General features: G+C 48.6%; 1 protein-coding gene across 1 annotated transcript in view; it reads right to left on the bottom strand.

The window, feature by feature from the left end:
• Positions 1–519: 519 nt before the first annotated feature.
• LOC134637597 (collagen alpha-6(VI) chain-like) overlaps positions 520–13,648 on the bottom strand; it is a 53,563-nt gene continuing 40,434 nt past the window's right edge. Inside the window, exons 27-43 of the mRNA XM_063488053.1 lie at positions 12,433–12,495; positions 11,968–12,030; positions 11,840–11,890; positions 11,697–11,732; positions 10,547–10,609; positions 10,406–10,468; positions 9,781–9,816; positions 9,661–9,697; positions 9,570–9,581; positions 7,198–7,691; positions 4,641–4,728; positions 3,545–4,186; positions 3,293–3,380; positions 2,937–3,094; positions 1,939–2,109; positions 1,511–1,558; positions 520–1,279 (exon numbers count right to left, since the gene is read on the bottom strand). Of these exons, the coding sequence (XP_063344123.1) occupies positions 1,104–1,279; positions 1,511–1,558; positions 1,939–2,109; positions 2,937–3,094; positions 3,293–3,380; positions 3,545–4,186; positions 4,641–4,728; positions 7,198–7,691; positions 9,570–9,581; positions 9,661–9,697; positions 9,781–9,816; positions 10,406–10,468; positions 10,547–10,609; positions 11,697–11,732; positions 11,840–11,890; positions 11,968–12,030; positions 12,433–12,495 (2,289 nt within the window). The 3' untranslated portion in view covers positions 520–1,103. The remainder of the gene's footprint in view (positions 1,280–1,510; positions 1,559–1,938; positions 2,110–2,936; positions 3,095–3,292; positions 3,381–3,544; positions 4,187–4,640; positions 4,729–7,197; positions 7,692–9,569; positions 9,582–9,660; positions 9,698–9,780; positions 9,817–10,405; positions 10,469–10,546; positions 10,610–11,696; positions 11,733–11,839; positions 11,891–11,967; positions 12,031–12,432; positions 12,496–13,648) is intronic.

Genomic DNA, 13,648 nt, shown 5'->3' with positions numbered 1-13,648 from the left:
ACTGAGGCTAACTACAAACAGCAAGTCCTGAATTTGTATTTCTCACTTTTTTATGTTTCCTAATATGAACGAGGACAAACCAGCACGATGAGCGGCGACTGCACCGTGTCAGCTGTTACAGGTCACACCTGCTGGGACTGAGGCCGTTTCTCAATTCTCCAGTACGTGAGTACGTACTCGCGTTCTCGGTGAGTACGTACTCGCCGAGAACGCACGGGAGTACGTACTCGCTATTTGTACAATTGGAACACCAGCGTACGTGATGATGTCACAGGTCCGGAGTTTTTACTGCCGTCCCCTCTTAATTTAACTGTGAGTAACATGTTATGAAGCTTAACTTTAATCACAGCCAAACCGGTTTACTCAGGAACAAATAAAACACTGAAATAAACCAAACATTAACATTTAGAAGTGATCTAAGTGACTTATATATCATTGTTAACCTCAGTAGTGAAACCTCTATTAATAAAAATAGTGTACATGTACATACGTGTACATACCTTAATAAAAACAAGCAGGTGAGATGTTGGAACGCTTTTATTTTTATTTTAGTGGACACTCAATACTATAGACAGCTGCTGGGGTTTCTTTAACCTGAGTAGTGAGAAGACCGCGAGCGGGGGGGGGTTGAAAACGATGTGCTGGGAGTCTGCTGTTGAGTTTTGGACGAAATGCATTCTGGGATATTTAGCTGTACCAAGTCCACACAAGTCACCACCGATGCATGCTCGATAAAACGGGTGGATCGAGAACACATCCGGGACTTTTTCGCGTTCTCGGCTTGATGCGTACTTCGAATTGGAACAGTACTTGGTCTCCGACTGATGACGTATCACGACTACACGAGAACGCAAGTACGCACAAGTACGCATATTGAGAAACGGGGTGAGACTTTAGGTGATTGTTCCTGTGACCTTTCTGGGCCTCCTTAAATCGAACATGCGTGTAAACGAACAAAAAGCAGGCGACGGATCACTGAAAGCGTTCGGGCCGTTTCCCTGATGGCGGCGGGGGAGGGCGGGCGGGTAAATGCTGTGACTAATTCATCGAGTGGCCTCGGCAGGTGTCCTTATGCGTGTTCAGCCGTGACGCTCTCGTCCTCCTCATCTGATCTTCGTCACACACAGGCTCTGACACTCCTCCTGCGTCAGGAAGCGGTTCTTGTTGCCGCCGCAGCCGCCGTACCAGAAGCGAGCGCACTCCTTCTGTGCGGTGTCAAAGAACCACATCATCGTGTAGTTGTCGCAACTGCCCGGGTCCTGAGGGAGGAAACAGGCATCTGGAGGACGACAGGAGACGGATATTAGAGCACTACAGAGCGAGACGTGACCCGAAACATCTCAACATGCACGCTCGTGCTCGTTAGAACAACCGGGAAATAGCTCCTCCTCTTTCCTTCCTTCTCTCTCGCTGCCTTTAGTAACTTATATTTATTGGCACAAACATCGTGTGTGAGCTCACACTGTTCAGCTCTTCTGTCACTGCTGTCCATCGCACAGGCGGGTCTTACCTTTAGAGACAAAGCTGGTAGGCAGAGTCTTCTCCACGACGTTGGGATCTGCGAGAGAGGACAGAGTAAAGTCAGAGAGGCGATAACTGTGCAGTCGAGCAGTGATGAGGGCTTCTCACAGGTCGGCGTGTTCTGTCACTGAGCAGGAAGTGCTGGCATGTGAAAAAGGCGTGTGAGAAGAAGAGCGTCGCTTTTACTGTGACCTTTGTCCCCCACGTTTCCCCCATGTACATACATGTGTATGCATGTCCGTGTGCAGACAGAGTCTGAGCGTGGACAGCAGTAACAGAGGGCGTGTTATCAGTGCGACCACAGAGGACTTTAGTAGGAAGCAACACGCAGGAGGATCCTGTTAGCTGTCCACTGATAGCAGAGGTTAGTGGGTCCACAGACGTGGAGCGGTCAGTTTGTGTGCAGTCTGGACTTACGCTGGTTCCCACATGTCCGGAAACATTCATATTCCGTTCTAAAGCGGTTGGCGTTGCCGCCGCAGCCGCCATACCAGAACCGAGAGCATGCACCGACGTTTGTGTCAAAGAACCAGGCTGTGGCGTATTTCTTACACTGGTTGCCGATATCAGCGGGCAGCTGACACCGGGCTGAAAGCAGAACACACACATTTACTACAAACAGGCAGCGGCTCCAGCGCAGACTGACTGAACGCCTGCATTCCTTCTGATGACCAGCAGGGGGCGACTCAGGAGGAGGACGCTTTGGGAGAAAGGTCAGTGTCTCTTTTTTGAGGGAGGGATGCCAATTTTTCCCCAACATTTAAGAAACACCTTCAAACATAAAAATACAGCGACGGAGCAGTCAGCTGCAACTCTGGGATTCAGATTCTCAAAGCAGAAGTTTTTCCACCTGAGCCAGTTTGTTGTTAGCAACCTTTATTCCATCATCAGCTCTGTCATCCATCATGGCTGACAAACGAGCACACCCTCCTACCCCGAGCTCCTCTAAATGATGATGGTCCGCCTCCTCGAGTTGCTTTTACTGCCTCTGAGAGAATGCAGGCTACGTCCGTCTTTTATGTACAGTCTGTGGCTGAGACCCGCTGCTCATGCAGTCCAACAAAGACACGAGGTTAAAGCATACATGACACGCGACATGCCCACCACATCTGTGCAGCTGCTGAAGGAGAGAAAGAACATCTGTACACACTTTAATGAAAAGAGGCAGATTTGCAGAAGTTTGTCTGAACCCTGCACACGACGTCCTCTATTGTATAGAATTCATTTACTGTATATGTTCTGTTTTTGCATGCTTCACTGCGTGCTGTACTCGTATTACCGTGCATGTGACAAATAAAGAATCTTTTCCTGCTGAACCTCAGAGGTCAGAGGTCGTTTACCCCTGCCATTATGTAAGGCGTTGTCAGAGCGGACCTTCACCTGCAGCAGTGTGTCTGCGCCGTGTGTGCGGCTACCTTTGGCGTGCGTGTCAGAGACGACTTTCTGGCCGTTTCCTCTGATCAGAGTGTCGATGACGTCCAGCTGCCCGGTCTGAATCTGTCCTCCGGTCTGCTCCTGGAAGTCCTCCTCCACCTCCTCTCCAAACACGTCCTCCACCTGTGCCACGCCCTGACTGAACACAGCGACCACATGTGTGGACACACCATCACCATGTTGTGTTAATCACCTTACAGCTTCCTAATGCACAACAACTCTTCTTGATTCTCCCAAAGTCAAACATCAACCAAGAATTAGAAATTTCAGGAGCTGCAAACTGTTTCGTTTTAGCTGAGGCCCACGTGATGGTGATATGTGTGAGTGTGTGATTTACCCCGTTACGAATATCTGTCCTCCCTCCTGGCCACCCAGCTGGTCACATGCTCGCCTCAGAGAGGGAGGAGGATACGAGGTGACTCCCTCTGAAACAATCACGGGACAAAAACAGTGATGGTGAGATATATAAAGGAACTGATGGTTAACGTGAACGTTTAAAGGAAAATAAGTAATAATAGTTAACCCTTCCTTCAGGTGTTCCAGAACACCAGTAATCTAATCTGACTGCTGCAGATGGGAAACATCTTACTGTTGAGGGCGGAGAGGAAGACCCTGATGAAGCGCTGGGCGTAGCCCTGCTCGTCGGCCTTCAGCCTGTCGAGTCTGATCAGGTGCTGCTGTGTCGGCACGCTGGCCAGCTCCTCCACCTCCGTCCGGTTGTAGCGATCACCCACCGCCACCACAAACAGCGCCACCCCCTCACACTGGGCCTTCTGGGAGATGTAGCGCAGCTTGGCCTGGTCCCTGTAGGCCGTCTTGGTGCCCACCACAGTCAGGACGGCCCTCTTGCTGCGCGGCTGGCCGGCCTTCAGCAGCACCTCCCTCAGGGTGTAGTCCAGCATCTGTCCCAGCGCCAAAGAGCCGCCCTGCTGCTGCATGTTCTGCATCATGTACGTCTTCATGTCTCCAGCGTTCTGGTAGGTCTGCAGGCCGAACTCCACCTTGGTGCTCTGTTGGACCAGAGCCACTCGGGCCTGGCGGCCGGCTCGGCGGGGCTGTGGACTCACGGCCAGCTGCTCCACCACAGAGCTCAGCAGCTGCTGGGCACCGGCGTATTCATCGGCCTGGATCTCCCTGGAGCTGTCCAGCACCATGACCAGGTCCACATCCGCCTGCTGAGGCGGCACTGGTTCCTGGATGAAGGCGCACTCCTCTGCACGCCTGCAGGGGTCTGCAGAGACAGAGGCGACATCAGAAAGCGTGATGCTGATGACAGGAAGCTACAAAAGCTACAAGTGACCCGTCGTGTTTGTGCACATCACATCTTGGACTACTCGACAGGAACCAGGATGCTGTGGCACAGAAGCATATTCTAATTATTGAACCTCATGGAGGGTCTAACAGTGTGCTCTGATATCAGCCAGCGTGCTGTTACCCATGGGTTCAAAGGTCAACAGGAAACACAGCACACACTGGCACTGTGTGCACAGATCATTCATTATGCATTTATTATCACTGTGGACTTTCAACCCCGAGTACTGAAAACATGTTCTTTGGCAAAAAGACTGCAGTGGTCTCATTTTTCATGTACAAGGAGTCAGTATTAGTTTGACAGCGTTCTGCTCGTCTCTCCGCTGTCAACCACGAAAAGTCAGAAGAAAGATCAGAGCAGAAACGATGCTCACCGTAGCAGATGGCGCAGTTCCTGACCTTCCTGAGCCCAGTGGCCCGTTCTCCCAGCACCGCGAACACAAAGTTTCTCGAGTCATCAACCTGATGGGAAACATCATTAAACAAAGCGCTGAGTACAAGGTTACAATGAAATCTACTCGTTAGACATCGTTGTTCAGACGCAGACGATTTTCAGTGATTAAATCTGAGCTTCCTTTGTTTGCAGAGAGACGCTCGCAGTGAAGCATCGGCTGTTTGTCCTGCAGAGCCGGATGTTGTCCTGATGTTTCCATGTGTGAAAGAGCTGAATTCAGCTCAAATGGAAATGTGTTAGTTTGATCTTAATGGAAGGAGACGTCTTCATTTCTGGTGTTGGTGTCTCATACAGAAAGCGGTGCAAGTCCAAAGCTAGGAAGATTATGATGGACCTCTCCCATCCCAACAATGGACTCTTCTCACTGTTGAGGTCTGGGAAGCGCTTCCGCTCCCTTAAGGCCAAAACAGAGAGAATGAGGAGGAGCTTCTTCCCCCAGGCTATTCGGGCCCTGAACCAGGTGTAGGACTGGACTCCCACACACATCACATTAACACACGCACCACCACACATTTCCTATAATTTATAATCTTTATAATCTCTTTCTGCTATTTGCACATTTTTTTTACTGTAAATTTCTAAGTTAATTTGTAAATTTTGTAGTAACCTGTAAATTGTAAATACTGTAAAACTTTTTCTGTCATTTAATGGCCGGGCATTGTACAGCTACAAGCATTTCACCCCTATGTCATACTGTGTATGGTTGTGTGTGTGTGACAAATAAAATTTGAATTTGAATTTGAGAGCAGAGCGGTCCTGGAGGTGCACCATCATTGGCTCATGCTTTAGTTTCTCCTGGAGAAAGGAAAGTTGCAAAGTCAACACCGGTCCAGGTCCATCCATCACTCCTGCTCAACACATGAAGTACAGTGTCGTGGAAAACTCTTTATCCCCTTCCTAATGTCTTTGGTCAGCGGGAGTTTTCTCCTGGGATCTCTCCCACGGAGGCCATGTTGTTCTGGGTTCTTCCGTGACCTCCTGGTTGAGTCGTCGATGCACTCTTGGAGTCTTTTGGTCGTCCAGTTGCTCCTGGGAAGGTTCAGCACTGTTCCAGGTTTTCTCCATGTGTGGATTATGGCTGTCACTGTGGAGTCTCACAGCCTTAGAAACGTCTCTGTGACCTTTCAGGCTGACTTTGTTTTCAGCTGCTTCTGTAGGTCGTGGTGCGATGTGATCTTTTAGCCTGCTTTAGTCAGACAGCTTCTATTTAAGGCATTTCCTGATTCAGCAGCTCTGGCAGTGAACATGAACTCAGCTGTCCAGAACACATGCTTAATCACAGCTAACAAAGGGGGCTGTGGGTATTTTTGCAGGTAGGTGGAAATGAAATATTCACTCATTTACTCATGTTGTATTTGTCTAATATTAAAGTTTGATAGTCTGAAATACTGTAAATACTCGACTGCACCGTACTAGTTCAGTACCTGACCTGGAACCTGTGCTCTGTGAGTCATCTTTATGTTTGCATCTCATCATCCAAGGTTGTCCCTTCACCTGTGTGCACCTCTGGACTTGTTCCAGATCTCCTGCCTGCATCGTGTCATCAGCACGACCAGGAATACATTTGGTCCAAAGGTGCAGAAGAAATGACCTTGAAAGGCAGATTGTCCAAATTTTAATGAGTTAGGGTTTGTGGTCTTTATGTGTGCAGTGGCAGAACGTACCAAACGGGACCTCACCTGGCATGTAACCTGTAAGCATTTCTGGGTGTACAGCTGGGTAGGCCAGAAAAACTTCACAGTGAGTAGATGTCTGTGCAGAGCAGGAGCGTCTCAGCAACATGAGACATCATTGGTCAAGGCCACAAACGTGATTCCAGGCAAAACTCCCGGGACTCCTCCTGCTCCGTGGTAGCTGCATGAGTCGCTGTGACATTAACAGATGTTTTCATACTCGATACGCTGACGTCTTCATTTCTGGTGTTGGTGTCTCATACAGAAAGTGGATTTTCCCTCCAAGAGTTCGGAGCCTTCTGGAAATCTGGAACTCCCACATCTATGAACTGTGGGGAGAGACCTCATCATTGTGTTCATGCACCTCTGAAAACTACGCCAACCACATTCCTCACCAGCACTAATGACTTTCCTTCTCACCTTCAAGCTAAATGGTGGCAGAGTGAGTATAAATGAGGCTTTATTTAAGAAAAGGAGCAGCACTTCAAGCACCATCGTCAGATGTCTCCTAAAGAGGAAACACATCTTCATCTTCCTCGTGATGTGGTTCTTTCCAGAGACTTTGGTCTTCTGGCTCAGCTCCCTCTTCATGCTTACTGCTGACACCACTTTCCTGTTGGATTTTGTTATCAGTTTTCCAGCTTCAGCAGGGATTGGGAAAACTGCTGCGATTCCTTTAGTCCCGTGCTAACGTGCAACCCGCACCCCGCTTCAGACCGAAGGCAAAACAGTCTGAAGAGACTGACTCTGTGCTGACACAGTCAACATCTGGATGAAAAACATCTGCAGGTAAATGACACCTACCTGCATCGCTTGTTCAATATCGGGAGTGTTCCTCAGAGAGATGACCGCTGGAACAATGTTGAGGGCCCGGTACTCCATCGTGGCCGTTACAATGTCGTTAGCCCCCTCTGTAGGCCCGCTAGAAAAGAAGACGGCCACCTTCCTCATCACTATTCCTGCTCGGACTCGTTTGAAGATGTTCTGACCCACGAAGCGCATGGCGGCGCCCAGCTGCCGTTTGTTGGACGTCCTCTCCTGGGCGATGTTCCTCACGGCCTCTAGCAGCTGCGCCTTGCGCCGGTAGTCCTGGAAGCGGATCAGGTACTTGGTGTAGGTGTTGTATCCCACCACAGCGACACGCGCGCCGTGGGGGCAGTTACTCTCTGCGATACTGATGTCGTTCAGCAGGGAGAGGAGGGCGGAGCGCTGCCTACCAAAGTCCCCCGGGGTCACGTTATCGGACATGTCGAGACCGAACACCAGCTCGGTGGGGTAGGCCGGGCACGCTGACTGATCTGACGGGCAAAGAGGAGCTTGTGTTAAACTTTCAGCATCCACCCGTTCAGCAGTGACCAGGTTGGTGTCACGTTTATATTGGATTATACGAATCTGTTTACATAAAGGATATTTTACAACAAACTGTAGAGCTAAATGTTCTAATCACAGAAGTGTGAGTCGGGTAAAGGTGAGCAGAGAAGTCCCAGCAGCATCTATCACAGGGAGGCTGTGAACGCCTCTCATGTTAACGTCCACACTGATGAACCTCAGCTCTGTTCATGCAAAGCTGCTCTTACACCATCGGAGACTAAACAAGGACCAAAACAGTCGACACGTGGATGTTGGTGGTGCTGAAGGAACAATTCATCTTATAATAATAATAATAATAATAATGTGTACTTTATTGATCCCCGTGGGGAAATTCCTCTCTGCATTTAACCCATTCACTCAGTGAAGCAGTGAAGCTTATCACAGACTCTCACATATGATCTGTATAATTCTTACATACAACTTGGTGCTCCTGGTTTCTGCGGTGAAGCCATAAAAAAAAAATAGTTCATTCACCTGCTCGGACCTGGCGTCCACGTATGGCGACGTCACATTTTGGGTTGTTTAGACAAACATACTAAGCTTTGCTTTCAAAGGAGCCATATTGTTGTTTCTCATTTTGCTCCTGTGCACATTATTGCTCAGCTGTGACTTTATAGTTTTCTATCAAACACCACAGAGTCACAATAGCAAAGAGAATTTAAAATGCCATGAAAGAGTCTTAGCAGGTTAAATATACTTTCTAATGAAAGTGTTTCAGGTCGAGGTCACACAGGAAATCTGTGTTTGGCTGATTGTTTCTTTGTTGTAAAACTGCTGTTTTCTTCCCTACATTTGAAAGGAGAAAGACTTTTGGGTTGAGCAGGAACTGAGCTAAGAGGTGGCTGTGGTGGATACTGGGCACCAGTACAGCTGCCCACACACACATTGTTTTACACTGATGTGTCAGCAGGTTTCTAAGTAGTGCAACAAACCCAACGCAAGCTGCAGCCTGACACCAAGCACGCCGCGTGTGATTGGACCTGCATCGCTCTCTGTGCAAAGGTGGTATAATTAAAAAAAATACATCTGTGAATGAGTCAAAGATGCTCAAAGACTGTTGTGGTGCAGAGAGAGAGAGAAGTGTGTGTTTCCAGTACAGAGACCTGTGGGGCGCAGAGCTTATCAGGGGTGGAAATATTCACAGCTGTCCCAAACATCTGCACCGACCCACACACGCTTTAGATCCACAGACTCACCAAACACCAGAAGATTAGATATGTTTCATCCAGATGGTCGCAAACTTCTTTTGTTTGTAGCTTTCAGTCATTCTCAGAATTATTTTAACCTCCTAAGACCCAAACTCTTCCATGGCAGCATTTCAAATTTCTCTTTGCTATTTGGGCTGATTGGGACCTGATGAATGTAAAAACAAAGAATTACCAGATTTTATTTTATTTTTTACCTAATTTTTGTTTCTGAGACAAATGAGATCCACATATGAGGACATTGGTTTTAAATGTTGATAGAACAGTGGCAGTGTAATGTCCTCGTAAGTGGATATCAGGCCCTTGTAGAGAAAAATTAATTATTTTCGTCTAGACATCCCAAAATGTGATGTCCACATATGTGGACGCCAGGTCCTAGGAGGTTAAGAAAACCTTTTTCACCATCCTGACACGAACGACGGCAATAAATGAGGAAAAATCCTGAGGAGAAGAATCACAGCAACAACACTGTGCTGAATCAAACGCTAATGCTGAAGCTTCAGAGAGTGCAGCTGTGTCCATCTTTGATATCCAGGCTGTGGACATGGCTGCTGAGCTGTACTCACCACGATACCCAACTGTTAGAGCGGAGACACGTACCAGCAGAGCAAGCTGGGGGGAGAACAAACAGCATTTAGAGACGTGCAGGTTTCATTTCCTGAGATGATGCGAGGGTGTCAGGAAGTCTTACCACAGTTGTCCCTGATGTAGGTGATCAGCTGACAGTCCTGAGTCAAAAGGAAAGACCTGTGATTACATCCTGTACTAATGTTTCCTTAATGTGGGTGAGGTGGGTTTAAGGTGGACTTACAGTCATGGCTTTGCCTCCAGGAGAACCTCGGTGGCCCTGTGAACAGTGTGATATCTGACTAACATGACAGAAGAACGTTTCTCACATTTGATGACATCAAACAAAGATCTCGACACATTTTGCCTCATTCAGCCTTTCGTGTAAAGTCTTTTATCAAACATTCGCACTCCGATGGAAGCATCAGAGAGCAGCTTGGGGTTCGGATCTTGCACACGGATATTTGGCCTGCAGAGCGGAGCAGACGAGGATTGAACCACCAACGTTTGGTTAGTAGGTGACCTGAGCTGCAGCCACCCCAAACGCTGCGTGAAGCTCAGAGATCTTTAAAAACCACACAAAGGATTTTCCAGTAATTTTAAACAAGACAGCGAGAAAACTGAGCTCTGTAAAGGACAGAAATACCTCTGGACCTGTTTAAACTCACCGTTAGAGTTAAGTTTGGGTGAAAATACATTTTCCTTTATCATTGTGAGAGAGGACTATATAGATTTAGAGGAAAACTAAAGTTTTCTTATAAATTAATCCACATGCAGAGATCTTTCTGGCTCCAGGCGCTCAGTTTGTGCAGCGTGATGTTAAGTCGGCCTAAAACCTGAGCAGCTTTCTAAAGCTTTTCCACACTCACCCTGTGTCCCGGATATCCCGGTTCTCCGGGGACTCCCGACTCTCCCGGCAAACCAGCGTTACCCTACCGGATCACAAACAAACGTCACTGACGGACTCAAAGACCGAGCTTGACTCAGTTATCTGAGCAGTGGACTCTCACCCCTCGGCCGCGGTTCCCTTTGGGCCCTGGATATCCTTTCGGTCCCTGCAGCCCCTCCTCGCCCTGCAGAGAAAGAAACACGGCTCGTGATGTAACGCATCTCTGACAAATCCAAACACAAGCCCTCAAGTCAACGGCCCGAGTGCTTCCTGACCACACTCATCCCAAGAATAAATAAGAGCGTTCTTATCTCCGGCCTCCAAAAGCTTCTGGACAAACACCAGCGAGTAAAACTGAAAATGTGCTTATTTATTAAGGCGGCCGGTCTCTCATAAATCCTTGAAAAGGTTCCAGTCGACTTTACCACAAAGCTGTGAGAGCTCAGTGATGCTCTGCTGTCAACCTTTTGTGTATGAATGTGTGAAAAGAAAGTTGCAGGCAGCACGGCGAGGTGTTTATGAGCCACCAGTGTAGGCAGGCTTGTATTAGTTTTACAGGAGCAATTTAGAGGGTTAAAGTCCTGGGCTGCAACCACGCAGCACCAGCAGAGGCTCCAGCAGGCGGTCCGGCCCACAGACTCCCACCTTAACACATCCAACAGCAGAAATAATGTTTATTTGACCGCAAACATTAAAGTTTCTTGGCTACTAACAGAGAAACAGTCCTAATCGGACCGTTGTGGAAACGTTCTCCCCGCACGGGTGGGCGTGGCTTACATCAGCCTGTGCAACGACTCGATCCACTGCAGAGCTCCTGAACAGTGTTTCTGTGTTACCGTCTGTGACTATTTGACGTTTCAGTGCAGCTTTGATACGTTTGCAGTGAAATCTCTGAACCCGCTGAGCTCACAGGTCCACTCTGATTGGTCCGCGCCACGAACACCCGCTGACGTCCAGAAGCAGCGCGAGCGAGCAACACCTGCTGTTTGCATCAGTTTTACACCTGCAGGTGTTTCTGCTCGGCTCAGACATGAATCACAGCAAACACGCAGATTATTTTGTATTCGCAGCATTTGGGTGGACGGCTCTGTGAGCTCCTGAACTCTGATGTTGGACTTCTGTTAGCCTGAAAACGTTCCAGCAGCCCGCTCCGATGTTTGGATCCTAACTGGTTTCTGATCCGTTCCCAGCAGGCCGCCTTCATTTCCTGTCTGTGTGTTTACTGTGATTTAATGCCAGGATGGATTCAATCTGATCTGCTGTGAACTCACCCGAAGACCGGGGTAACCAGGGAAACCGGGATCGCCCTGCAAGAGACGGCAAGAAATCCTCATAACTGTGAACATTGTTATGAATGTGAAGCAGAGATCTAGCAGAAGGATAAAATACACGATTGTTTATTATGAAGGGTCACCTTTGCACCTCGAGGTCCCGCGGGTCCGTAACCATCCCGACCGTCCTGACCCTGAAACGCAGACAGTCAGCGCCACTGACATCCAATCAAACTGTTTATCTGAACAGAGCAGGCTCTCGGCTCCTTACCGGCATTCCTCGGGGTCCGTCCGGTCCCGGTGCGCCCTTATCGCCGGGATCTCCTGGTTGGCCCTTAAACAGTAATAACATGTCATGGTGAAGATAACCTCCCCCTTCATACCAACTGGATTAAACCTCCACTGGCTCTACATGTGTGGGTTCAGACTGATAACCAGGCCAGCTGGCACTAACCGATAACTGTGGTTAGAAGGCTTCACAATTAAAGCTGATGACGTGGTGGTGGCCACGCCCCCCCCCCCCCATGTACCCTGTATGGATGTACGTGTATGACCAACTTCCACCCAGCAGGGCCTGAAGGCCCTGCTGGGTGGAAACTGTGGAGGATGTAATCTGACCTCTTGGCGTATTCATCAGCTAATCTCATAAATGTGATCTCCGTTTTTGATCTTATCTGATGTGACGCGGGACGATTGTTTATCAGATGTTAAATGATGAGGTGATGATGTCACACACCTTCTGTCCGTTACCACCGATCCGTCCAGGTAACCCCGGGTCTCCAGCGGGACCTGGTCCACCCTGGAGGAAAAACCAGCAGAGTCAGACACACAGTTCCCTTTTATCTGATTATCCCTGAATGCACCGTGGACAGTAGAAATCAGCTCAGAGCCCGTCGGTCACAGAGCCTCACATGAATCTCCGCTCATCGTTAACTTTAACGGCGCTTATCCAAACAGGTGAAGAGTAAACATGGACGCCGCTGAGCGCTGCCAGGTGATAAATCTGAGCTGCCGTCTGGACCTTCATTGGTCCTAAATCTCCGTTTGGCAGCTCCTCAGTGACTTTTTATGAGATTTCCTCTTTGGATTTTCTAACAGCAGCTCAGGACTGAGCGCGTCTGGAGTTCAAGCTTAGACTGAGACACTCGCTGCGTTTGAATGAGGGAGAGTGGAGCGGACGTCGCTCTGGGCCGTGGACGAACTCGACCTGGAACAACTGTCAGTGTCTTCGTTGGCTTCGTGCAGCTCTGCCGCACGCTGAAGATAAAAAGCTGAGCGACGCGGTGATTGAAGCAAACACAGCGACAGCTGCCTCCAGACTAAACTCGGATCAGTTTAAAGTTTCCTCTGAGCGGGACGCTGACCGTCACCGCTTAAAGACTCGTGGAGCTGTGGGGCTGTTTGTTCCCCCCAAAACTCAAATGTCTGCGTCTGTGCCTCCGGCCTGCGTCCAGCTTTACGGATGACAGCTTCGTTTAATAACAGAGCGCACAGCTCTCGCCTTCAACTGCTCAAAGTACCAAAAATTACATTCGAAATCTCAGCAGGACCTGGTTACACACATAAAACATGTATTTCACTCTTTGTTATATTTGTTTTGTTCTGTTACATTATTGTGCATTTTCCTGACATTTGTGTTGTTCTCTCTTACTGACCACTCACGGCTCATCAAAAACGAAGTGAATGAATACATCAATGAGTAAGCAGCCTCTAAGCTGTAGACTCTTTTGGTTGGCGGATGTATACGCTGGAAGAAAATAGTTCCTATGTAAAGCTTTGGGTCATGATCTTTGGGAACAAGTGTCACTTATGACTTTGGCACAACAACGAGTTCCCCTCTCTCCTCCTCTGCAGCTCTGCAGCTGACATCTCCAACACTGGATGAGAAGCACTGCAGGCCAGACGAAGAACAGCTGCAGGACGAACTGAACCGTCCTGTTGTTCATTAATAA

Source organism: Pelmatolapia mariae, linkage group LG10_11 (assembly GCF_036321145.2).
Source record: "Pelmatolapia mariae isolate MD_Pm_ZW linkage group LG10_11, Pm_UMD_F_2, whole genome shotgun sequence".
NCBI lineage: Eukaryota > Metazoa > Chordata > Actinopteri > Cichliformes > Cichlidae > Pelmatolapia > Pelmatolapia mariae.
Note: the sequence above shows the minus strand (reverse complement) of the source record. Positions and strands in the feature narration are given on the sequence as shown.